Source organism: Canis lupus, chromosome 12 (assembly GCF_011100685.1).
Source record: "Canis lupus familiaris isolate Mischka breed German Shepherd chromosome 12, alternate assembly UU_Cfam_GSD_1.0, whole genome shotgun sequence".
Classification (NCBI taxonomy): domain Eukaryota; kingdom Metazoa; phylum Chordata; class Mammalia; order Carnivora; family Canidae; genus Canis; species Canis lupus.
In genome coordinates, this window is record NC_049233.1 from 1,019,408 (window position 1) to 1,044,852 (window position 25,445).

Here is a 25,445-nt window from a genome sequence, read left to right on the forward strand (position 1 = left end):
CTGCTTGGCTCAATCTGGTAAGCATCTACCTGCATCTCAGGTCATCAACCTTCAGCTCAGGGTCCTGGGATCAAGCCCAGCATTAGGCTCCCTGCTCAACGGGGAGCCTGCTTCTCCCTCTGCCACCACCCCCCCACCCCAGGGCTCATCCTTTTTCTCTCTCTTTAATAAGTAAATAAAAACTTAAAAAGAAAATAGGCATTTGATTGTGAAGTGAATGGCCTGGTGTGGGGGAAAGGTAAATGGTTGAAAGGCTGAGATTCCAGAAGGGGAGGGCCCAAGAAGGACAAAAGCAATTTCTTCTTCCATCCTTCCCTATTCCTCCAGTCATTGTGGGGAGAGAGAGAAGAAAGAGTGCTGGGTGGATCAGAGAGGATGATTCCAGTCCTTTGAGGAGGGCTCCAGGGGTACGGAGAGAGAACTTCTCTACGGTTTTAGGGAAGATCAGCTCCTGCATTATCCCCCATCTCATAGGCTATTCAAAATCTTCCCCTTCTTAGGAGTATTGAGGTGAGACGATGGAAACGGCACGATTGGAGGCAGGAGTCTCAGGTATCAATCCAGCTTTGCTCCTGGTGATTTTGTAGAATGATTATTTAAACCCTTGACTCTCAGTTATAGATCTCTAAAATGTAAGGTTCCTCTTCACATGAACATTGTGAAGATTAAAAGAGATATTAATATAAGTTCCCAGCAAACAATATATGCTACAAGAAGTGAGCTACTTCCCCCATCAGTTCCTTTCTCTGCCCCCAAGACTCTAATTGCTCTTCTGGCCGCATTCATCTTTTTCTTTCCTGAAATCATACAAATCACAAAATGTTGGCTTGCAGATATATATGTTCCTATATTGTCATCATGTGGTTGTTTGGTACATTTTCTCTCTTTTTTAAAAAAAGATTATTTATTTATTTATCCATGAGAGACACACAGAGAAGCAAAGACACAGGCAGAGGGAGAAGCAGACACCCCACAAAGAGCCTAATGGGGGACTCCATCCAGATCCTGGAATCAGGACCTGAGCCGAAGGCAAATGCTCAACCCCTGAGCCATCCAGGCGTACCCATTTTCTCTTTTCTCTTAAAATGTGAAGGTACCAGAGATCCGGTGTTTTGAGCTCTTTCTGCTTCTCTTTTCTCTGAGCTAATTTGGGTGTCTGGCAGGTGTTTCAGGGTAGTTATGAATCTACTCAGAAAAAGGTATTTGTGCAGCCTCCTCACTCTGTGGGATTTTATTTTTTTATTTTTGTTTTTTAAATTTTTTCTTTTTTTTTAAGATTTTTATTTATTTATTTACTTATGAGAGACACACAGAGAGAGAGACAGAGAGAGAGAGAGAGAGACAGGCAGAGAGAGAAGCAGGCTCCATGCAGGGAGCCAGATGTGGGACTCAATCCCGGGGCTCCAGGATCACACCCCAGGCTGCAGGGGGCGCCAAACCGCTGCGCCACGGGGGCTGCCCTCTTTTTGTTTTTTATTTATTTTTTATTTTTTTAAGATTTTATTTATTTATTCATGAGTGAGAGAGAGAGAGAGAGAGAGAGATGCAGAGACACAGACAGAGGGAGAAGCAGGCTCCCTGGAGGGAGCCTGATGTGGGACTCAATCCCAGGTCTCCAGAATCAGGCCCTGCGCTGAAGGCTGTGCTAAACCGCTGAGCCACCAGGGCTGCCCCTCTTTTTGTTTTTTAAATAGTAATCTCTACAGCCAATGGGGAGCTTGAACTCATGACCCAGAGATCAAGGGTCACATGTCCTACTAAGAGAGCCAGCCAAGTGTCCTGATTATTTTATATTCCTATAAGCAATGGATGAGAATTCAGATCATTCCACATCCTTACAAATATTTATAGTTTATTAATCTTTTTACTCTTAGTCATTCTAATGAGTACATACTGGTTTCCCATTGTGATTTTACTCTGCATTTTCCACTAATGACCACTGATGTTGAAAGTTTTTTCATATATATATTGACCATTGACCATTCACTTATCTTCTTTTGTAAAATCCCTGTTTAAGTCTTTTGTTCATGTTACTTGTTGTTGTTGGTTTTGTTTCTTTCACTGTGAAATTATAGGAGTTGTTTATACACTCCACATCCAGATCCTTTGTCACCCACCTATTGCATTGCCTGGCGGATGTGTGTTGAATTTGGTGTATAGGTATGTTTTTTACTAAGACTTTCATTTTATTTTATTTCTTGAAGTTAACTCTATGCCCAAAGCAGGGCTCAAACTCATGAGTCTGAGATCAAGAGTTGCATGCTCTACCCACTAGACACCCCTTTACCAAGACTTTCTAAAAAATCCCTTTATTTGGCATGTTTAAGACTTTGTATAAATTGTTTCTCTCTGAATCCATCATTCTGTAGCTTGCTTTTTCGGTTAACATTATATATGAAATGAATCCATGTTTATCCAAATAGTTCATTTATTTTTATTATGAGATGGGATCCAATATGCTACAATTTATTCCCTCTCTCCATTGACCTTTAGTTTGTTTCTTTCTTTTTTTAAAGATTTTATTTATTTATTCATGAGAGACACAGAGAGAGAGAGAGAGAGAGAGAGAGAGAGGCAGAAACACCGACAGAGGGAGAAGCAGGCTCCATGCAGGGAGCCCTACGTGGGACTCAGTGCTTGATCTCCAGGATCAGGCCCTGGGCCGAAGGCAGCGCCAAACTGCGGAGCCACCAGGGCTGCCCTCTAGTTTGTTTCTATAGTGAATGTTCTAGGGCTTCTCTCTTTGGTTCCTTGTGTAAGTTCCCCTAGGATATGTTTATAGGAGTGGAATTACTGCACATCTCTACCACATGATGCTGAATTGTTCTCTGAAGTGATTGCATTGTTTTATAGTACTCCTCCCCCTATTGCCCCCCTTTTAAAGCTTCTGTGACATTATATAGTTCTGGTTTTCTTTGACGCCCTTTGCTGACTCTCTTTCCTCTAAATACTGGTGTGTTTAAGAACTGTATATGGGCTGCTTGCTCTGTTTTTACTGCCTTCTTAATCACTCTACTTTCATCTAGTCCCAGGATTTTTTTTATAGTTTTTTTTTTAAAGATTTTATTTATTTATTCATGAGAGACACACAGAGAAGAGAGAGAGAGAGGCAGAGACACAGGCAGATGGAGAAGCAGGCTCCATGCAGGGAGCCCGACGTAGGACTTGATCCTGGGTCTCCAGGACTAGGCCCTGGGCCAAAGGCGGTGCTAAACCACTGAGCCACCCGGGCTGCTCTAGTCCCAGGATTTTATATTTTATTTTTTAAAGATTTATTTATTTATTCAGAGAGAGAGAAAGAGAGAGAGAGAGAGAAAGGCAGAGACACAGGCAGAGAGAGAAGCAGGCTCCATGCAGGGAGCCCAACGTGGGACTCCATCCTGGGTCTCCAGAATCACACCCCAGGTTGCAGGTGGCGCTAAACCGCTGCACCACCGAGGCTGCCCTTCCCAGGATTTTAAATATCATTTATACACAGCCCGAAATATATATCTACATCTTATCATAGTTTAAGAAATAGCACACCCAAATAGGTGCTCAAATATATTGTGCAGATGGAATTGCAAACTGGTCATGTTTTTCTGAAAGGCAAAATGGCAATTTCTATCTATAAATTAAATTTCTATCTAATAATTTTTTTAAAGATTTTATTTATTTATTCATGACAGACAGAGAGAGAGAGACAGAGACATAGGTGGAGGGAGAAGCAGGCCCCATGCAAGGAGACTGATGTGGGACTTGATTCCGGGACTCCAGGATCACACCCTGGGCTGAAGGCAGCGCTAAACCTCTGAGCCACCAGGGCTGCCCAATTTATGAATAAATAAATCTTTAAAATAAAAAAAAAAGACACAGGAAGCTCTTAATACATCTTTATGGGAGGGTGTCCATGGTATGTGGTTAAGTGTAAGAAAGTAAGGTGTAGGAAAGCATATGTCAAAATTTGTGTAAAAGGAAAAAAATATATTATATATTATTACTTGTTTGCTTGCATAAGCATAAAATGTCTTTGGAAAAATAAGCAAGGGACTAATATTAGTGGTTACCTGTTAGGGATGGGATAGGGGTGAGAAAGAGACTTTTTATCTTTTTGAAGCTTTTGAATTAAGATATAAAACAAAAAACAAAACAAAAACATAATTTCAAAGGAGACAAAAATAAAATTGAAAAACTCAAAGTAAATAAATGAAAAGAAAGTGACAGGAATAATTCCTCTACTCTTTTTTTTTTTTTTCTCTACTCTTATTAAGATAAAAAATTGGGGGGATCCCTGGATGGCGCAGCGGTTTGGCGCCTGCCTTTGGCCCAGGGCGCGATCCTGGAGACCCGGGATCAAATCCCACGTCGGGCTCCCTGTGCATGGAGCCTGCTTCTCCCTCTGCCTCTGTCTCTGCCTCTCTCTCTCTGTATGACTATCATAAATAAATAAAAAAATTTAAAAAAATTGTCTGAAAATGTATTGGTTCTTGAACAAGGATGTTTACTACCATTTAAAAAATATATATTTTATTTATTTATGATAGTCACAGAGAGAGAGAGAGGCAGAGACACAGGCAGAGGGAGAAGCAGGCTCTATGAACCGGGAGCCCGATGTGGGACTCAATCCTGGGTCTCCAGGATCACACCCTGGGCTGAAGGCAGTGCTAAACCATTGAGCCACCTGGGCTGCCCTGTTTACTACCGTTTTAACTTAGCAGGTTATTTTCTTTTTAAATGCCGTATCTGGGCAGCCCTGGTGGCTCAGTGGTTTAGGCGCGGTCTTCAGCCCGGGGTGTGATCCTGGAGACCAGGGGCCCCCTGCATGAAGCCCGCTTCTCTCTCTGCCTGTGTCTTTGCCTCTCTCTCTCTCTCCCTGTATCTGTCATGAATAAATAAATAAAATCTTTTTTTTTTAAATGCCGTATCTTTCTTGATATATTTGTTTTTCATTCATTAAGAGGTAGAATAAGGGCACGATTATTCAACAAATGCAATTCGTTTGGTCAAGGACATCGACCAAGTCTTGTTTCAGCAGGAAAGCCCCATCTACAAGACTTTTTGGTTGTTGATGGTTAGACACAATCTTTGTAGCTTTAGAAGTCTCAGGACGCCCTCTAGTGTCCATATGGATTCAAAGTCCAATGATTCAAAAATAAATCACTGGTGCTTCTAGTCTAGGACATCTTATTGTAGCCATTTGCCAAAATAGCAGAACCATCATTATTCGCCCATTGTGTTATCCTGTTAGTTGGCTTGTCATTGTCAGGCTATGCTACCCTATCTTTGGATTAGAAAGTGTGCTCAGAGTTCCTCAGGTGGCATCATAGGTCCCAATGGCTGAGCAAGGGCCTGGAGGTCAATGCTGTGAGTTGACTTAAGTCAACTTATAAGTTCACTTGTCCTGGGTGTCCATTGGGTTTCTACTCATACCTCAAATGCAGTTAACATTTGTGAGGGGTGGAAGGGCCTGAGGGGACAGGAACGAATCTTTGGAGGCACAGTTGCCCCAGGTGCTGTGTGTAAAGTGCTGCTTCTGGATCACCCTCTCAGACCTCCATGTCTGGTGCCTGCCTGGATGTCTGCCCATTGCTGGAACTCAAGGCAATCAGACAAACACGGGATCACTGGGGTTGGAGCAGGGTTCCAGGATAAGCCAGGTGTGGTTCAGTTTGTCCTATACTGCCGCCTTATAGTCCTTTTCCAAGCCACTTCGCCTTATCCTTTTAAAAAATATTTTATTTATTTGACAAAGAGAGAGAGAGAGCACCCAAGTAGGAGGAGGAGCAGGCAGAGGGAGAAGCAGGCTCCCACCTGACAGGAAACCTGATGTGGGACTTGATCCCAAGACCTTGAGATCATGACCTGAGCCAAAGACAGATGCTTAACTGACAGAGCCACCCAGGTGCCCTCCAGGCCTCTTCTGATATTAGAAACCAAACCAGACTGACTTGGGGCTATGGTTCTCAAAGTGTGGACCTGAGACAAGCTGCATTGGCAACACCTGGGAACTTGTTAGAAATGCAAATCTCAGGCTCTACCCAGAACCTACTGAATGAGAAATTCCAGGGGTGAGGGTCCAACACACCGGATTTTATTTTTTTATTTTTTTAAATTTTATTTATTTATTCATAGAGACAGAGAGAGAGAGAGAGAGAGGCAGAGACACAGGCAGAGGGAGAAGCAGGCATCATACAGAGAGCCTGACGTGGGACTCGATTCCAAGGTCTCCAGGATCACGCCCTGGGCTGCAGGCAGCAGCTAAACCGCTGCGCCACCGGGGCTGCCCTTTTTTTTTTTTCTTCTTTTTTTCACACCAGATTTTAATAAGCCCTCCAGCAGGATTTTGCTTTTCATTTTTTTTTTTAAGATTTGATTTATTTATTCATGAGAGAGAGAGGCAGAGGGAGAAGCAGGCTCCATGCAGTGAGCCTGACGTGGGATTTGATCCTGGGTCTGCCCTGGGTTGAAGGCAGGCACTTAAAAAAAAAAAAAAAAAAAAAAAAAATGAAGGCAGGCACTTAACCGCTGAGCCACCCAGGAATCCCTAGGATTTTGCTTTTCAAATCAGGCTTTCCTCTCTCAAGTTTCAATATGCAGTAGCTGTGACTCCGGATAGTCAGAGGTCAGGACACTTTCTTACCAGGAAGCACCTGGCACCTGAATTTAGGCCTGGCCTGGGCAAAGACACTCATGTCCTGGATTCTGAGCCATGTTCACTTGTCCTGGGTGTCCACTGGGTTTCTACTCATACCTCAAATGCAGTTAACATGTTTGTCTCTTTTATGAGGTTTTGGGACTCCTTAGTCAGAGCTGATGGGCTACATATATATCCAAAAAGCCCATGTGCAGCTTGCACTTATCATTCCTGTTAATGTTTCCTTACCCATTGAAATGCAAATCTAACCACTTTGAGATGTCACCTCATACCAATCAGAATAACTAGTACCAAAAAGACAAGAGGGGCGCCTGGCTGGCTCAATTGGTAGAGCATGCCACTCTTGACCTCCTCGTTGTGAGTTTGAGCCTCATGTTAGGCATAGAGATTTTTTTTTTAATTTTTATTTATTTATTTATGATAGTCACAGAGAGAGAGAGAGAGAGGCAGAGACACAGGCAGAGGGAGAAGCAGGCTCCATGCACCAGGAGCCCGACGTGGGATTCAATCCCGGATCTCGCCGGATCTCCAGGATCGCGCCCTGGGCCAAAGGCAGGCGCTAAACTGCTGCGCCACCCAGGGATCCTGAGATTACTTTAAAAAAAAAAGAAAAAAAGGGACAAGAAATAGCAAGTGTTGGTGATGATGTAGAAAGAAGGGAACTCTTAAGCACTATTGGCGGAAATGTAAATCGGTGCAGCCACTATGGAAAACAGTATGGAGATTCCTCAAAAAATTAAAAATAGAACTACCGGAAATTTCACTTCCTGGTATTTTTGCCAAATAATTTTATTTACTTATTTTTTTTTAAATTTTATTTATTTGAGACACACACAGAGAGAGATAGAGAGAGGCAGAGACACAGGGAGAGGGAGAAGCAGGCTCCATGCAGGGAGCCTGATGTGGGACTCGATCCCGGGTCTCCAGGATCACACCCTGGGCTGCATGTGGCACTAAACCACTGCGCCACCGGGGCTGCCCTTATTTACTTATTTGAGGAGGGGAGAGGATGAGGGAGAGGGACAAGTAGACTCTATGCTGAGTACAAAGCCTGATGTGGGGCTGGATATCACGACCCTGAGATCATGATCTGAGCCGAAACCAAGAGTCAGCCACTTGACCGACTGAGTCTCTCAGGTGTCCCCCCAAAATAGTTTTTGACAATTGAGTCCATCTTCTATCTCATTACATATTCTTTTTTTCTTCTTAAGATGTTATATATTTATTCATGAGAGACAGAGAGAGAGGCAGAGACACAGGCAGAGTGAGAGGCTGGCTCCATGCAGGGAGCCCAGTGAGGGACTGCATTCCGATCCCAGGACTCCAGGATCATGGCCTGGGCCCAAGGCAGGCGCTAAACCACTGATCCACCCAGGGATCCCTCTTTTTTTAGAGAGAGTGAGGGAATGCGCACATGTGTGTGTGGATGGGGCAGAGGGAGAGGGAAATATTAAGCAGGCTCCACATTCAGCGTTGGGTTTGATCTCATGACCCTGAGATCATGTCCTGAGCCAAAATCAAGAGTTGGCCACTTAACTGACTGAGCCACCCAGGCACCCCGAGACGTTTCTTTTTTAATATAGGCATTTACAGCTATATATTTACCTCGCAGCTCTGCTTTAGTTTAGTTTTTTTTTTTAAGGTTTTATTTATTTGACACAGAGAGAGAGCACAAGCAAGGGGAGAGGCAGGCATAGGGAGGAGGAGAGGCAGGATCCCCACTGAGCAGAGAATCTGATGTGGGGCTCAATCCCAGGACCCTAGGATCATGACCTGAGCTAAAGGGAGACGACTGCCGACTGAGCCACCCAGGCACTTGCAGCACTGCTTTAGTAGCATCCTCTAGGTTTGGGTGAGCTCTGTCTTCATTTTGTTAATTTCAAAGTATTTTCTGATTTCCATTTTGATATCTCTTCGACCCTTTGATTATGTAAAATTGTTCTTTAATTCTGCATATTTGTGAGTTTCCGAAATTTCTTTCGGTTACTGCTTGATTTCTAGTATCATGGCACTGTGCTAAGAGAACATATTTTGTATTATTTTTAGCCCTTTAAATTCATGGAAGTTTGTTTTATGGCATAGCATATGGTTTAGCCTCAAGAAAGCTACATGCAGGGATGCCTGGGTGGCTCAGTGGTTGAGCTTCTGCCTTCGGCCCAGGGTGAGATCCTGGAGTCCTGGGATTGAGTCCCACGTCGGGCTCCCTGCAAGGAGCCTGCTTCTACCTCTGCCTGTGTCTCTGCCTCTTTCCCTCTGTCTCTCTCTTGAATAAATAAATAAAATCTTAAAAAAAGCTCCATGTGCATTGAAAAGAATTTATAATCTGTTGATGGATGGGATGTTCTATAAATGTCATATTTATAGCTGGTTTAAAGTGTGGTTGAAATCTTCTGAATGTTTATTGATCTCTGTATAGTTCTATCGATCACTGAAGGTGATATATTGCAGTTCCTATTTTTGCCTTTAGGTCTATTTCCCTCTCAAGTTCTGTCAGTTTAGTTTTCATGTATTTGGTGTTGAGTCATTAGGTGAATATAAGTTCATTATTTATTTATTTATTTTAAATTTATTTACTCATGAGAGACACACAGAGAGAGGCAGAGACACATGGAAGGCACTGCACACTTCTCCTTGCAGTCTGAAATACCGGATGCCCTCCTTGATCCCTCCCTCTCACCCCCCAGAAGGAATGCCTTAGGAAATGCTGCAAAGTTCACCTGTAAACATATCCAGCACCCACTCATTTCCTATTATCTTCCCCCCCACACTCCAGATGTTCAGCCCCCATCCCCCTCCTGGGACACTGCCCTGGGTCCTACAGGTTCCCTACTAGTTGCTCCCCTTCACCTCTCAATTCTGCACGCAGCAAACAGGTGCTGGTAAAGAAATTCAATGAATTGATCTGTTCATTCTTATAACTCCACATCTCACTCAGAGAAAACTCAAAACCCTTCTACTGTCCTCAGGCTCCATGACGTGACGTCATGTCATCCCCCTTGCTCTCTGCTCCAGCCCCAGGGGCCTCCTCACCCTCCCTCAAACATGGGACAGGCTCCTGCCCTGGAGCTTGAGCATGGAGGTTCCCTGCCTGGAAAGAACTTCCCCCAGACATCCTCCTACACAATTCATGTCCTCCAATCTCTCCCAGGTCACCTTCTCAGGGAGGCTCCCCCAATCCCTGCAGTAAGGTGGCCACCGTCCCTGTCCTAGAGCAGGTTCTCTCTGGGTCACCTTCCTCAAGGCTCCTACCTACTTCCAATGTCTACACCTCCCTTACTTACTGTGCTTACACACACACACACACACACACACACACAGTTCATGTCTGAATTACACGGGTTGGGACTGTGCGTGTGCACCTGTATGAGGACTTTTTTACTGTAAGTACTATCCGCGGTGTTTCCCTTCCTTATGATTTGCTAATTTATTGCAGCTTCGCTCATCGTAAGAACACAGTACACACTACCCGTAACACACAGTGTAAGCAACTGCTCATGTTCTCCGTGAGGCTTCCAGTCATGAGCATGCTATTAGTTGGTATGCTTTGGGGGAGACATGAGCTACATGTCGGATTTCCTACTACAGAAGGGGGTCACTGCCCCAATCACCCACCAGCCTGGGTCAGGTGTAGTCTCCCCCGACCACTAGAACATACTCTCCAGGAGACCAGCAGGTTTGCCTCACCTGAGTCTCACTGAGCTGCCCAGATGCAAACAGTGTGTCCTGCATGTGACACAGGACAGTTACAGCTGAATGAATGCGCAGGAAGAGGGTCTCCCTCTTCTAGAAGCGCCTGGGGCACAGCTGTTCTGTGGCAGCTCCTGCCCCCCACCAGCCACTGGTCATCAGTGCCCCCTCTCTCTCCTCATGGGGCTGCCCCCACCTCCCTCCCTCAGCTCCCACCCCCACACCGTTTCTCCTGCACACACCACGCACAGAGTTCACTCCTCAGGCACCGTGCCCTTGGGCTTCCTGGGTCCTCTTCTCCAGCCACAGAGAAATCTACGTTACACTCTGCTTTATAAATCCCACAGGGATCACGGGGCCCAGGGCGGGGAGGGAGGGCAGAGCAGCAGGGGAGGCAGAAACTCCTGGACGCTTATGAGGAGGAGAACCTCTGACTTCTCCCCTCTCTACCTCAGGATGTGAACAATAATCCAGAAAGCAGCTGGGGAGGGAGGGGGAGACTGGATGGATCTGGAAGTTCATCTCTCCAAACCTCGGGGACTCCTGTGTGCAGGGGACGACCTAGGCCTGTGGGGACGGGAGCCCAAAGGACACCTGCTGCTGTAACCAATGGGGTCACCAGGGGACAATGGGACAGGAACTTGGACACAAGAGCAAGAGCAGGCATGAGGCTCTAGAGGAACAACTCAAAAAAAAAAAAAAAAAGAAAAAAAGGAAGAAACAAAATGGGGGCTATGCTGTGACCCAGACCTGAGTCTAGCAGGCTGACCCAGTCTCAGGAAGCTCTGGCTACAGAAGGTCCTGGTAACAGGTGACGTCCAAGTCCCTGTGATCACAGGTCCTGGTGAGACAAGCTTCTATAGAAGGGGCAAGGACACGGAGAAGAGAGGACCCCGCTGAGGCCTGAACACGACTCACCCAGTATGTACTGAGCACCTACTGGGCACTGGCACCGTCCCCCCTAGGCTCCTGACAGCTTTCAGCCCCCAACTGCAACTGATTCAGCACAGCAAACATGAGGATTCTGGAAGGTTCTCAGGGCTTCCATTTATTTGCTCTCTCAATTTCAGAAATCTTTTATTACCTTAGCAGCCCCACATCCCAAGACTTAGGAAACACAAACCCCTATCTGGATCCTTATTTTTTTTATTTTTATTTATTTTATTTATGATAGTCACACAGAGAGAGAGAGAGAGGCAGAGACACAGGCAGAGGAAGAAGCAGGCTCCATGCGCCGGGAGCCTGACATGGGATTCGATCCCGGGTATCCAGGATCACGCCCTGGGCCAAAGGCAGGCACCAAACCGCTGCGCCACCCAGGGATCCCACAGATCCTTATTTTTTTTTAAAAAAGATGTTATATATTTATTCATGAGAGATAAGAGAGAGAGAGAGAGAGACAGAGACACAGGCAAAGGGAGAAGCAGGCTCCATGAAAGGAGCCCGATGTGGGACTCCATCTGGGAGGGGGAGAGTGGATGGATCTGGAAGTTCATCTCTCCAAACCTCAGGGACTCCTATGTGCAGGGGACAACCTAGGCCTGTGGGGACGCGAGCCCAAAGGACACCTGCTACTGTAACCGATGGGGTCACCAGGGGACAATGGGACAGGAACTTGGACACAAGAGTTAACAGCAGGCATGAGCCTCTAGAGGAGTAATTAAAAAAGAAAATGGGGGCTATGCCGCAACGCAGACATGAGTTTAGGCTAACCCAGTCTTAGGACACTGTGGCTAAAGAAGGTCCTGGTGACAGGCGATGTCCAAGTCCCCTTGATCACAAATCCTTATGAGACAAGCTTCCACAGCAAGGACACGGAGCAGAGAGATGACCCAGCTGAGGGGCACACCCAGGATGCACTGAGCACCTACTGGGCACAGGCCCCATCCCCCCTCGGCTCCTGACACCTTTCAGCCCCCAACTTCAACAGACTCAACACAGCAAACATGAGAGTTCTGGAAGGTTCTCAGGGCTTCCATTTATTTGCTCTCTCAACTTCACAAATCTCCTTTTATTACCTCATCAGCCCCACATCCCAAGACTCAGGAAACACAAACTCATATCGGGATTCTTATTTTCAATCGGGTAGTAAGTTATTAGTACTCAACATGAAACAAAGACAGGGATGGAGATGGTCCAGCCCTCCCTCTGCTGGACAGGAAAGCACATCAGAGAAGAGAGTGCACATCAGATTAGGGACAGGTCATGGTGGGCAGGGTGGGCCAATCTCCCCACCTCCTCACATTATGCTCCTAGGGACACAGGCACATCCTGACACTGTTTGCAGAGACAAGCCAGGGTTGTTGATGTCATCACGTGAGATGTGAACACATCTTGCATCGCTCAGTCCCCACAGGGCAGCTGGTCTCACACTGTGAGAAAAAATCAAGTACAAATTGAGGTGGGTCACATAAGTGCTGACATTCTCAACAGCCCCCTCGCGCTCATCTGGTCCCCAGTGCCCCAACCCTCCCCACTTCAGGGTCTCTGGGGTCTCACCTCTAGGAGCTGTCAGAGACACATCAGAGCCCTGGGCACTGTCATCGCCTAGAGGAGAATAAACAGGACGTGGTCAGAGCTCACAGGAGGTGAGACTAAAGGAGGAGCTGTGGGGGTGAGCTCCCCATGGGGTCCTGTCTACACTCCCCTGGGGTCTCAGGGATTGCTCCCTGCATACTCACGTGCAGCATGAGAGTAGCCTGGTCCTTTTCCTCCTGTGGGAAGAAAACATCATGTGAGAGGCCGGGCACAGGGCTGGGCCAGGAGATCCTCGAGGAAGCTCCCAGTCCTGGTGCAGAGTGAGTCTGCAGAATTCTGACTGACCGCCCAGGTCAGGGTCAGGAGACAAGCCATGAGGTGAGGGGTCACTGGACCACCTGACTTGCTGGAGGTCTGTCCTCAGCAGGGGCCTTCCGCTCTGTCCTGTGACGGTTGGGAATCAGTCCCCGTCACCAGAATCACCAAGGCGAAACTCTGGCCTTCATTTTCCCAAGTGTTTGCTGCACAGTGAGTGTGAGTACACAGCTCCAGTGTGGGAGAGTAATCGCGTATGGACGGCACCTCCCGTTAACAAGGCAGGACAGCGTGCTCCCTAGGAAACCCCCAACAGGACAGGAAAACACAGAGTATTCAGTCGGTTCCCTACCCGAGCGCTGCTTCCTCCAGATCACAGCTCCAATCACCCCAGCGACCACGAGGAGAACCAGAGCAGCAATGCTGACGATGACTATGGTGGACAGAGGGGAAGGCTCTGGAAAGGGGACGGAGGGAGGATGAGGGTCCAGCCTCTGGCTTGAGACCTGACTCTGCTGAAATTCTCCAGAAGAGCTCCACTTGCCCTGAGTAGAAGCTCTACCCCGAGGCCCTCCTTACCCCATCTCCGCGTGACAGGCTCCGCCAGCCCCTCATGCTGCACGTGGCACGTGTATCTCTGCTCCTGTCCAGAGGGCACCACCACGGCCGCCCACTTCTGGAAGGTCCCATCTCCTGCAGGCCTTGTGTCCACAACCTCTGTGTCCTGGGTCTGGTCCTCCCCATCCCGCTGCCAGGTCAGGGTGATCTCCTCAGGGTAGAACCCCAGCGCCCAGCACCTCAGGGTGACCTCACGGTCAGAGACGGGGTGGCGGGTCACACGTGTGCTGGGGGGTTCTGAGGAAGAAGAATTGGAAAACCCACACTTGGTTAACTGCGTGGTCCACTGAGACTGCATTTGTGTGACCATCCTAGGGTGGACAGGGCAGTTGGTTCACTTGGAAGAAGCACAAAGCCCAGTCACCAACCTAGCCTTTGGGATGTCCTAATCTTTAGAAATTCTAGAATCAGGGAGAGAGTCCAGGGTAGGAGGCTGCAGGTCTAAGGTAGAGAGCACACTAATGGTCCTGACCATGGTGGAGGCTGAAGGAGTCAGAAAACTCCGAGTTCAAGCTCCAAATATGTTTTCATTGGAGAGGAAAGCCTTGAGGGAAAGTCATGGTCCTCACAAGGCTTCCAGGTCAAAGGGCACCACTGGCGGTTATCTCAGGATGGCCTCCACCTGCCTCCCGGAGACCCTGGATTGCTCCATTGCCCTTCGAGAAAAGCGGCCTCTGGGTGAGTCACCCTAGTAGGACTATCAACACCCAGGCGGATCCCCTGTCCCCACCCGTGGGAGGGGCGGTGTTCTGACCCTGAGTCCATATTCCCTTCCTGGAGGGAAGCCCTCCCTAGTGGAGGCGAGATCGGGGAGGCCCGGGGCCCCGGTACCTGCGCGCAGCAGCGTCTCCTTCCCCATCTCCAGGTACCTCCGCAGCCACTCCACGCACGTCGTCTCCAGGTAGTTCCTATCGTGCTCTGCAGTACCTGCCGCCTCCCACTTGCGCCGGGTGATCTGCGCCGCCGCGTCCGCCGCGGTCCAGGAGCGCAGGTCCTCGTTCAGGGCGATGTAATCGGCGCCGTCGTAGGCGTCCTGACTGTACCCGCGGAGGAGGCGCCCGCCGGGCCCCAGGTCACAGCCGTACGTGGTCTGGCGGGTGTGAGACCCTGGCCCCGCCCCGACAGGCCGCCAATCAGTCCAAAGAGAAAGTAAAACCTCCCGGGAGTTCCCGCGGGTTCGGGACGGGGACGAGGGGGAGGGGCGGGGGCCTCGGACTCGGGGTGACGCCCGGACCCGGACCCTCGGGGCGACCCGGCCGGTCGGGGGGATGGGGGCGCTCACCGGCCTCGCTCTGGTTGTAGTAGCCGCGCAGGGTGTCCAGGTCCACTCGGTACACCTGTGCGGTCTCCTTGAAGGTCCGCGTCTGCCGGTCCCAATACTCCGGCCCCTCCTGCTCCACCCACGGCGCCCGCGGCTCCGTCCTCCCAGTGGCCGCGTCGCTGTCGAACCGCACGAACTGCGTGTCGTCCACGTAGCCGACGGCGATGAAGCGGGGGTCCCCGCGGCCGGGCCGGGACACGGAGGTGTAGAAATACCTCAGGGAGTGGGAGCCTGCGGAGCCGACGGGTGAGACCCCGCCCGACCCCCTCCCGCCGCGGGGCCCGGGGCCCAGGGGAGATGCCCGGGGCCGGGCGGAGGCGGGAGGGGCCGGGGGCGGCGGAGAGGCGGCTTCCCGGGGTCCCGCGTCCCCGCCCGCCGGTCCCCTCGCTCCCGCCCGCACTCACCCGCCCGGGTCAGGGTCACGGCCAGGGCCGCCGACAGCAGCACGAGGAGGGCTCGCGGCATCACCACCTCCATCTCCGGGCTCCGGGGACACTGGCCGTCGCCGCTGGACTGGGGGGCGGAGGCGGCGGCGGAGGCTTTAGAGCCCGGGACCCGGTGCCGCCGATTGGCTCCTCCAGAAACGCTGCACCCAATGGGAGTGCGCGCTGGGGCTGCGTCACGAGTCTCCAGGCAGGGGGCCCTGAGCCAGGTTGGGAGACGCAGAAGTGAAACCCGGGGAGGTGGGGACTCCCCAGCCCGAGCGTCCCCGCCCCGGACCCGCCCTGGGGCCTGAGAGCCTGAGAGGCAGCCCGGGGTCCCGACACCTTGCCCTGACTCCTCACCTAGGGCACACAGGGCTCTTGTCGCACTGTCTCCCTGAGTCCTGGCCCGGGAGTTGTGTGAGGCAGTGAGTCTAGAACATTCTGTTCCCACAGGGCATCTACATAGTGTCACAGATTACTGAGGATCCCAGGATAACGTTGTGGCTGTGGTTCTGGCTATCGCATTTACCAGAATAGGAACAAAGCCGGTGTAAAAATTCATTAATTCCTTTAGAATGGTATTAATAACTCACGGCATGAAAACAAACATTATTTGTATGAAAAATAACTATTTCCGGGAATAAACAGCATAGTGAGTGAAGTGGTTTTGTCGCATTTCACATTTTTGCAAGTCTCTTTCTTGTCCGTCTCCTTAGAAGATCACTGCTCGTTCAGTTTTACTTCACTTACTGTCTTGTTTTGGTTGAAGTATATGAAAACATTTATATCCTTGCATAAATTGGGGAGAATCGTATATTTCATAACCTTTTCAGGTTTTGAAACTACACAAGTTTTTTGTTTTTTTTTTTAAGATTTTATTTATTTATTCATGAGAGACACAGAGATCGAGAGAGGCAGAGACACAGGCAGAGGGAGAAGCAGGCTCCATGCAGGGAGCCCAAGTCCCACCTCGGTCTGGATCTCTGGGATCACACCCTAGACTGCAGGCGGGGTTAAACCACTGTGCCACTGGGGCTGCCCCCAAGTTTGTTTTTTTTTTTTTTTTTTAAGATTTTATTTATTTAGTCATGAGAGACACACCCAGAAAGGCAGAGACATAGAGAGAGGGAGACGCAGGCTCCATGCAGGGAGCCCAATATGGGACTAGATCCCAGGACCCCAGGATCACAACAGGAGCCAAAGGCAGAGGCTCCACCACTGAGCCATCCAGGTGCCCCAAAACTACACAAGTTGTACTTTCTCTAAGGTTCTTGGCAAAGTGGCACCTGAAGCAGTATCACTATGTCCTTCTCATTACATTAAAATCCACAGGTCCAACTTGCACACTGAATGGTTCTTGTACCGCTGTGGGAGAGCTAAGTTCTTGTCTCACGTATTTGAAAAATTAATCTTGGGGATCCCTGGGTGGCTCAGCGGTTTGGTGCCTGTCTTCAGCCTAAGGCATGATCCTGGAGTCCCGGGTTCAAGATCCACATCGGGCTTCCTGCATGAAGCCTGCTTCTCCCTCTGCCTGTGTCTTTGACTCTCTCTTTCTGTGTCTCTCATGAATACATAAATGAAATCTAAAAAAGAAAAAGAAATCTGGCGGACAAAGGAGAGTGAGTAAGGGGATAGAAGTTTATTAAGTAAGGATACAGAATAAAGGCTCTCAGGAGGGAGAGGGGTCCTGTCAGGGTTGCCACTGACAGCTTTTAGGCTGGTCTTATTGAAAACTTGATCAGAGACCTTGTGGCCTTGAGATTCTTGTGCCATTTTGGGTGAATGACATATGGCTTTTTTTGGGTCTGGTGAGTCCTGTGATTACTGTGTAGCCATCAAAGAAAGAGACTCCCTTAACATTTGGGACCTGGTGGTTTGGTCTATTTTTATCTCTGGTTTTTATATTTCAGCGTCCTTGGGATTTCAGTGAGCCTGATTCCATGGTCCCCGTCCATCTCTCCGTGCCTAGCCCCTCCTGTCCCTAACTCATTCCTCCCCCTGGAATAGTAACCCTCACTGTCGTTGGGGAGTGGGACGATGACCACTCTGGCTGCTTCAGGCTGACAAGGGACGGCGCGAAGGGACTCTAGGCAGAGTATTCTCAGGGATCGGCCAAGGCCAAGAGTTCATGGTGTGGCTCCTGGGATGTGCTGGAAGGCATGAGGCCACCAAACAACAGGCACCAACAAACACAGAAAGACAAAATCCAACAATTATTTCCATCAGTAAAACGGCATCTCTGAAATATTGACCGTGGTTTCTGAGGCAATCAAACAGTCCTGGAGAGAATGGGATTTTGTTCAGTTGAGCTTGAATGTCATTTATTAATCATGAGACCTTATAAGAATTGTCAGTTACGTTAAAACAACATATGTGTAGAGACTTTACAACCTAAGTGATGTTCAAGTAATGAGTAATAATAGTTGCCTGATTTTCCAGAAATCTTGCCCTAACTTTACTTAGTTCTTGACTTAGAACATCTAATGCTTGGGATGTGTCATTTAAGGTTCTGCTGAGCAAGCGGTTTGTTTTATCTCATGATATAAGACCTTCCCCAGGGCTGGAAGAGCCACCAGGGGAGGGTAAGGTTGGTGTTCCCCTGTCTGATATGAGAACCATATTATGGGAATTGGGGGCAGATGAGGCAGTTCTCATAAGTAATGAGTTGCTGGGGCTGGGAAGAGTAATAATCCTAGTTTGTCTACAGTACATAACCCCAAGAATCGTTTAGGAATGATGTCATAGGCCATATTGGCATAAAATAAGGCCCATCTTCTTGGTACATGTAAGTCATTAGTTGGGGATGGGAGGTGCAGGGTAAAGCGCAGTGAGGGTAAGCTCATTGCAGGCGATGCGTGCAGTTGGCTTCAATTATATGCTTTAGAGTATGTAATGCTCTCTGTTTCTGAGTTGTCTCAGGTCTTTTCCATTCTTGTGCCTCTTTTCCTTAGTTGCTTTGATTCAAACAGATATTTTTTGTTTACAGTTTGATGCTCTAGTGTCTCTTTCACTATTTTTATTTCTTACTTTTAATTGAAGTTGTAGGACTTGAAACCTGAATCTTTGACTTTTCACAGTCTACTTAAGGTAGCATTGAGCTCCATCCAGGAAACAGGAAACTCGTAGCAACGGAGTTCCACGGAGTTCCACGTACCCCCTCTGTGCTACTATTCGCACATGTGTCACAGCAACACAAAGTATAAGCCAGAGAATATCTTGTTACTCCTTAAAATTTTAAAGTTATACATCTTTTATTTTTATTTTATTTTTTAAAGATTTTATTTATTCATTCATGAGAGACACACACAGAGAGAGAGAGGCAGAGACACAGGCAGAGGGAGAAGCAGGCTCCACGCAGGGAGCCCAATGTGGGACTTGATCCCGGGTCTCCAGGATCAGGCCCTGGGCGGAAGGCAACGCTAAACTGCTGAGCCACCCTGGCTGCCCTAAAGTTATACATCTTTTAAAGAAATTAACAAACAATGTACCTAAACAGAATAGTACCGTTTCTGTTGTGAAGTATTCTATTCTGTATATGTTACCATCCAGGGTCATGTCCCTTTGGCCATAGGATTTCCTTTAAAATTATTTCATGACAGGAGAGCTGGCAATGAATTCTCATAGTTTATTTATATCATATATTTATCTAGTATCCATCTCTTCATTTATATTTACCTAGTTGATATTTATCTTCCTTTGCCATTTTCCCCCAATTAAGACTTTCTTTTTTTATTTTTTTAATTTTTATTTATTTATGATAGTCACAGAGAGAGAGAGAGAGAGAGGCAGAGACACAGGCAGAGGGAGAAGCAGGCTCCATGCACCGGGAGCCCGACGTGGGATTCGATCCCGGTTCTCCAGGATCGTGCCCCTGGGCCAAAGGCAGGCGCCAAACAGCTGCGCCACCCAGGGATCCTTCCAATCTCTTTTATTCCCGATATTCACAGAGCCACTGCCTCCTCAGGTCACAGCCGCCCTTCCACCTGCGATTCCAGAGTGGCAGTGCATGTTGGGGTCACGACATCCAGTGGGCGTGTTTCCGAGCCTCTCTATGCACCTGCTGACCCATCTTTCTGGGACATGTAGCTGAGTTTGCGGAGGGTCAAGTCCTCGGCAGCTTCTCCCTGGGAGAACTGTAGGGCTCTAGAGGCCTCTTTTCCTTTTTCTACGGTCTCCGCCCCTTTCCCGGAAAATTTCCAACCGTCCTCTTAACCTCTGTCTCCTACACTCTGACCTCGGAGTCCCTCCAACCCCACCCCTGCCCTGCTCCAAAGCTCCTGCCTCGGGTAAAGTGCGCGCCGCCAGGTTCCAAAGTGTGTAAGAGTTACCAGTGCAGTGTGACAAGTGTAACACGCTCACAGCTTCCCGTGCTGTTACTAGGGCAACACATTCCCGAGGATCAGACGTGTGAGGCAGGGGAGCGGGTGGCGCCAGCTGAGGTTGCCCTCAGGCTGCTGCTGAGATGGACCAGGAGCCCAGGGATGCGGAGGCCTCGAGCTGCAGGGTGTGAGCTTGGCTCTGGGGGGCGGGGTGGGGCGAGCCCCAGCTCCTGGTGCCTGGGGGTCTCCGCAAGTGAGGCTCTTTCTCCCATGGTACCCGGCTGCTTCCCAAACCTGTGGTCTGAGGGAGGGAGAGAGAGAAGAGAGCGCAGAAAACCACACACACCATCACGTCCCCCTCGTTCTGCCCATGAGGAGTGAGTCACCAGGTCCAGTCCACCCACAAGAGGAGGCCAATTCTACTTCTTCTTGGAGGATTTCAGTGAATCTGTGAGCATTTTACAACCAGTCCACCTTGTGTGGAAGGCGTCATTAACTGTCATTGCTTTGAAGATTTGTCTTCTGTTTGGTTCCCTCCTGTGGACAGGGATGAGCCCAGGTATGATGTGCTTCTGCTTCTCTTCTCTGGAGAGTCAGGGATGAGGTTCTCGGTTCCTGCACTAAATTAGAAGAATTTTCAAACTGGATTCAAACCGATTTTTTTTTTCCTGTTTCATGTTTGGACTCTGATCATCTATTTGCCATTTTAACATTCTTACATGGATATCTGAGTTTTATTAGTTTCTTTCCAATCTTTTTTCTTTTCTTTTCTTTTTTTTAAAGGTTTTATTGATTTAGTCATGAGAGACACATAGAGAAGCAGAGACACAGGCAGAGGGAGAAGCAGGCTCCATGCAGGGAGCCCGACGTGGGACTCGATCCCGGGACACCAGGATCATGACTTGAACTGAAAGCAGATGCTCAACCGCTAAGCCCCCAGGTGCCCTCACCCTCATTGATTCTTTTTTTTTTTTTATTTCTTTTCCTCATTGATTCTTTAATCTGCCTTTCCAAAGCTTCAGTGGCTTTTACAGAATTTCCGTTACATTTTTTCTTTTCAGTTCTAGAACTTCTTTTTTTTTTTTTTTTTTGCTTTTTTTTTTAAAGATTTTTATTTATTTAGACAGAGAGAGAGAGAGAGAGAGAGAGGGACACAGGCAGAGGAAGAAGCAGGCTCCATGCAGGGAGCCTGACATGGGACTTGATCCTGGGTCTCCAGGATCACGCCCTGGGCTGCAGGCAGCACTAAACCGCTGAGCCACCGGGGCTGCCCAGTTCTAGAACTTCTATTTGATGTTCTGTATACATTCCTCTTTTTCATTCAGATTTCCTTTCTGTTCATGCTTTAATAACAAGATTTTCTTAAATTCCTTCAACACTTTTATTCAATTCTTTCTTTCTTTCTTAAGATTTTATTTATTTATTAATGAGAGACACACACACACAGAGAGGCAGAGACACAGGCAGAGACAGAAGCAGGCTCCATGCAGGGAGCCCAACGTGGGACTATATCCCGGGTCTCCAGGATCACGCCCCGGGGCGGAAGGTGGCGCTAAACCGCTGAGCCACCTGGGCCGCCCTATTCAATTCTTTCACGTAATTCCTGACACCGCGTGGGAGCCTCTGGTGCTGATTCCAACATCTGGGCGCACTGGGAATGCGTTCATTAGAGTCACTCATTTCTGTTTCTTTGTATGTCTGGTAATAAGTATTTTAAAAGTGGAATATGCATTTAATGTTTTAGCAGATCTGGAATCTATTCTCTTCTTTTGAAGATTGCTTTTTTCCTAGTATTTCACTTGCATGGACCCTGCAGTGCTGACAGCTGTTGTCTATGCCCTGTTTTCCCACATCCAGTGGCTGCATTTCCATCCTCAGTCTTGAGAGAGCTGCCCTCCATCTGTGTGATTTAGTGGTCAATCAATGCTCTGTGCAGTCTGTATTCAGATTTTGGCACTCACCTTCTCTGTGGTTGTCTTGTTCCTGGGATGTCCCCTAAATTTCCAAATGTCGTGCCAGCCCAGGGTCTGATATCTGATATGTTTGTCCAGTATGGTTTTACTTTTCTAAGTAAACTCTATGTCCAACGTGGATTTTGCACACACGAATCCAAAATCAAGAGTTGTGTGCTTTACAGACTGAGCCCGCCACCCTCCCCCAGTATGACATTTTTCTTGCTGTTGCTTGAGCCTTGTGCTGATTGTAAAATTCATAAGTCAAAGGCACAGACTCACAGATTGGGCTAGGACAATCTTTTTTTTTAAAGACTGTTTTTATAGATTTATTTTAAAGTAATCTCTACATCCAATGCGGGGCTCAAATTTACAACCCTGAGATCAAGAGTCTCATGCTTTGAAGAAGAGCGAGCCAAGTGCCTGTTGATCAGGATGATTCTCTCTTTAAAGCTAGAGCTCCCTCTGGTTCTTTCTGCTTTTTCTGCAGTGTCTCCTGAGTGTCCCCCAGCCCTGCAGAGTGTGGTGGTTCCAGGGATTTTGACTGAGCCTGTATTCAGATTTTGGATCGCGACCCTCTGCTGCTCCCTCACTTTCAGATTTTCCCCATGAAATGTCCAGGTCCTTGGCACCTGCTGTGACTGCTGTCATCGGCCCCATGAGCCTGCAGTTATGCTGGGGGAAGGGAGAGCCCCCACAGGTGAGAAGGCTGGGAACTAGTGCTTCTTGCCCATCATAGTGGTATTCAGGATTAAAGTTCTCTCATGTTCCTGCCTGCCTTCATTTACTTTTCAGTGAGTTCAAATACTATTTTTATTTATTATTATTATTATTAGTAGTAGTAGTAAATTTATTTTTTATTGGTGTTCAATTTGCCAAAATATAGCATAACACCCAGTGCTCATCCCATCAAGTGCCCCGCTCAGTGCCCGTCACCCAGTCACCCCCACCCCCGGCCCTCCTCCCCTTCTACCACCCCTAGTTCATTTCCCAGAGTTAGGAGTCTCCCATGTTCTGTCTCCCTCCCTGATATTTCCCACTCATTTTTTCTCCTTTCCCCTTTATTCCCTTTCACTATTGTTTATATTCCCCAAATGAATGAGACCATATAATGTTTGTCCTTCTCCAATTGACTTACTTCACTCAGCATAATACCCTCCAGTTCCATCCACGTTGAAGCAAATGGTGGGTATTTGTCGTTTCTAATGGCTGAGGAATATTCCATTGTATACATAGACCACAGCTTCTTTATCCATTCATCTTTCGGTGGACACCGAGGCTCCTTTCACAGTTTGGCTATTGTGGACATTGCTGCTAGAAACATCGGGGTGCAGGTGTCCCGGCGTTTCATTGCATCTGTATCTTTGGGGTAAATCCCCAACAGTGCAATTGCTGGGTCGTAGGGCTGGTCTATTTTTAATTCTTTGAGGAACCTCCACACAGTTTTCCAGAGTGGCTGCACCAGTTCACATTCCCACCAACAGTGAAGGAGGGTTCCCCTTTCTCCACATCCTCTCCAACATCAAATACTATTTTTAATGTTTTTCATTACTGCCTTCTGCGAAAGAACTGACTCAACCACTCCCTCCTGCCATTACTAGAAGTCTCACCTGAGAGAGGATTGGGGGTGAAGAGGTCAGAGCCTATGGTGTGATCTTGTGAGACCAGTGAGGGTTCAGGCACCTGGCATTCTGTATGCAGGTTTCTCCAACTGAAATGCAAGGAGGCCTGGGGTCTGGACTCACACCTGACTTGATATAACCCACAGTGACCAAGAAGGATGCCCCCACCACACCTCCATCTGACTGCTTCTTAAGTATTGGAAACATGTTCCACACGTGAGAATTTTCTTACATTATCTGCACCAAGTCCCCAGAGAAGCGGCTACATTGGATGGAGGACTGGGAAGTAGTTGAGTTAAATCTGAAACAAGCTGTCTAGTCCTCCATCCTCGTCAGAACCATGAAGTGACAGATGACTGTCCCCAATCTGACAGATGCTCGCAGCTTTCATCAATGAGATGCCTGAATACTCGGGGTGCTCTGGGCATTTGAACTGAAGGCTTCTCCTCAATTCTGAGCAGCACAAGCCCTTGGAGATGCAAGTGCACCAGGTTATCAGATCCTACTGAGTAACACTTGCTATCATGTCAAAGAACAACTTAGGGTTTCTCTCTCATCAGGAGTCTTCTCACATCATCAGAGGGATGAAAAGTGCAGAATTTCCTTCATGGGAAGTGGAAATGGCACCTCTTCTTGGGGCCAAGCATACTGCACAAATGTTAGGACACTGCACAGGTCGTTGGTAGGCAGAGGCTGTGCTTGTCGGCTGTCCTCCCTGAGCCGCTGACCGCTGAGGGACTTGACAACAGATCTGCCACTTGATAAAGAGGCATGTTCACTGATGGGACAGCTCCTGTGTTCTGGCCTGGGAATTGCAAAGAGGGCACTGCAGCCATCCACTGTCGAAGGGAACATCTAACAGCCCACAACATTGGGGACTCTGTGCAGTTATGATGACACCACTTCCTGCCAAAGGACACACAGAGTGATGCAGACTGATGCACATAGATTCATGGGCTCTTGTGCATGGAACTGCTCAATTGTCAGGCTGTTTGACTTTGGAATACTGGATTTTAAAAAAAGAACTTACTATTTGACAGAGAGCAAGCATGCAGGGGGAACAGCAGAGGGAGAGGGAGAAGCAGGCTCCCTGCTGAGCAGAAAGCCAGACGTGGGGCTCAATCTCAGGCCCACAGGAGCATGATCTAAGCTGAAGGCAGACTCCAACCAACTGAGCCACCCAGGTGCCCCTGAATACTGGATTTTGAAGGGCATGTCATGTGGTGAAACCCCTTATAAAGAAGGCTAAGTTATTTATTTATTTATTTATTTATTTATTTATTTATTAAAGAATTTATTTATTTATTCATGAGAGACACCGAGAGGCAGAGACACAGGCAGAGGGAGAAGCAGGCCCCATGGAGGGAGCCCGACGCGGGACTCCATCCCGGGTCTCCAGGATCACACTCCAAGATGAAGGCGGCGCTAAACTGCTGCGCCACCCGGGCTGCCCTGATTGTACAATTTCTTAATAAAGTGACTCTAAGAGGTTTGATACCACTTTCAGCTGCTTTGGCCATCTTAGCCCCACGGGAGGCCCAGACCTGCCCAGTGTCATGCTTTCCGTGCAAATATTCAGATACGGTATTTAATTTTCTCAGCTGTTTATTTCTTTATATATATATATATATGTTTTTATATATATATATATATTTTTACAGGTAACTTTGTGCAAGTTAAATGCCATCATTATACATTTTATTTATCAATTCTCAGACCCAGATTAGAATCTGATATACATAAACACTTAATGTAAAATGTCATAAAGCAACCCAAATTGTACTAGCAAAATTATAAAAAATCTCTAAATTTTGAGTATAATTGGCACATCATGTTCCATTTGTTTAGGTGTACAGAAAGTGATCTGATGAGTTCACACAGCATGCTCTACTCACCACGGGTGTACTCCTGCCTGCCCCAGTCCAGCCCTATTACACTATCATCCACGGTAGCCCTCGTGTGGCGCCTCTGACCCCCACACTTCTTCATTCTGGGACTGGCAGCCAGGGTTCCCACTGCCCCCCTCCTAGTTTCCCAGCCCCCACACCATCCCCTCTGGCAACCGGCTCAGATG

General features: G+C 48.0%; 1 protein-coding gene across 1 annotated transcript; it reads right to left on the reverse strand.

Annotated features, from left to right (window-relative positions):
• Nucleotides 1–12,330: 12,330 nt before the first annotated feature.
• DLA88 (MHC class I DLA-88) lies at nucleotides 12,331–15,530 on the reverse strand. Its single transcript, NM_001014767.1, is given in 8 exon segments — nucleotides 12,331–12,693; nucleotides 12,821–12,868; nucleotides 13,003–13,035; nucleotides 13,467–13,571; nucleotides 13,694–13,969; nucleotides 14,564–14,839; nucleotides 15,015–15,284; nucleotides 15,458–15,530. Coding segments are annotated over 8 exon segments (1,086 nt in total). The 3' UTR covers nucleotides 12,331–12,688.
• Nucleotides 15,531–25,445: the final 9,915 nt, after the last annotated feature.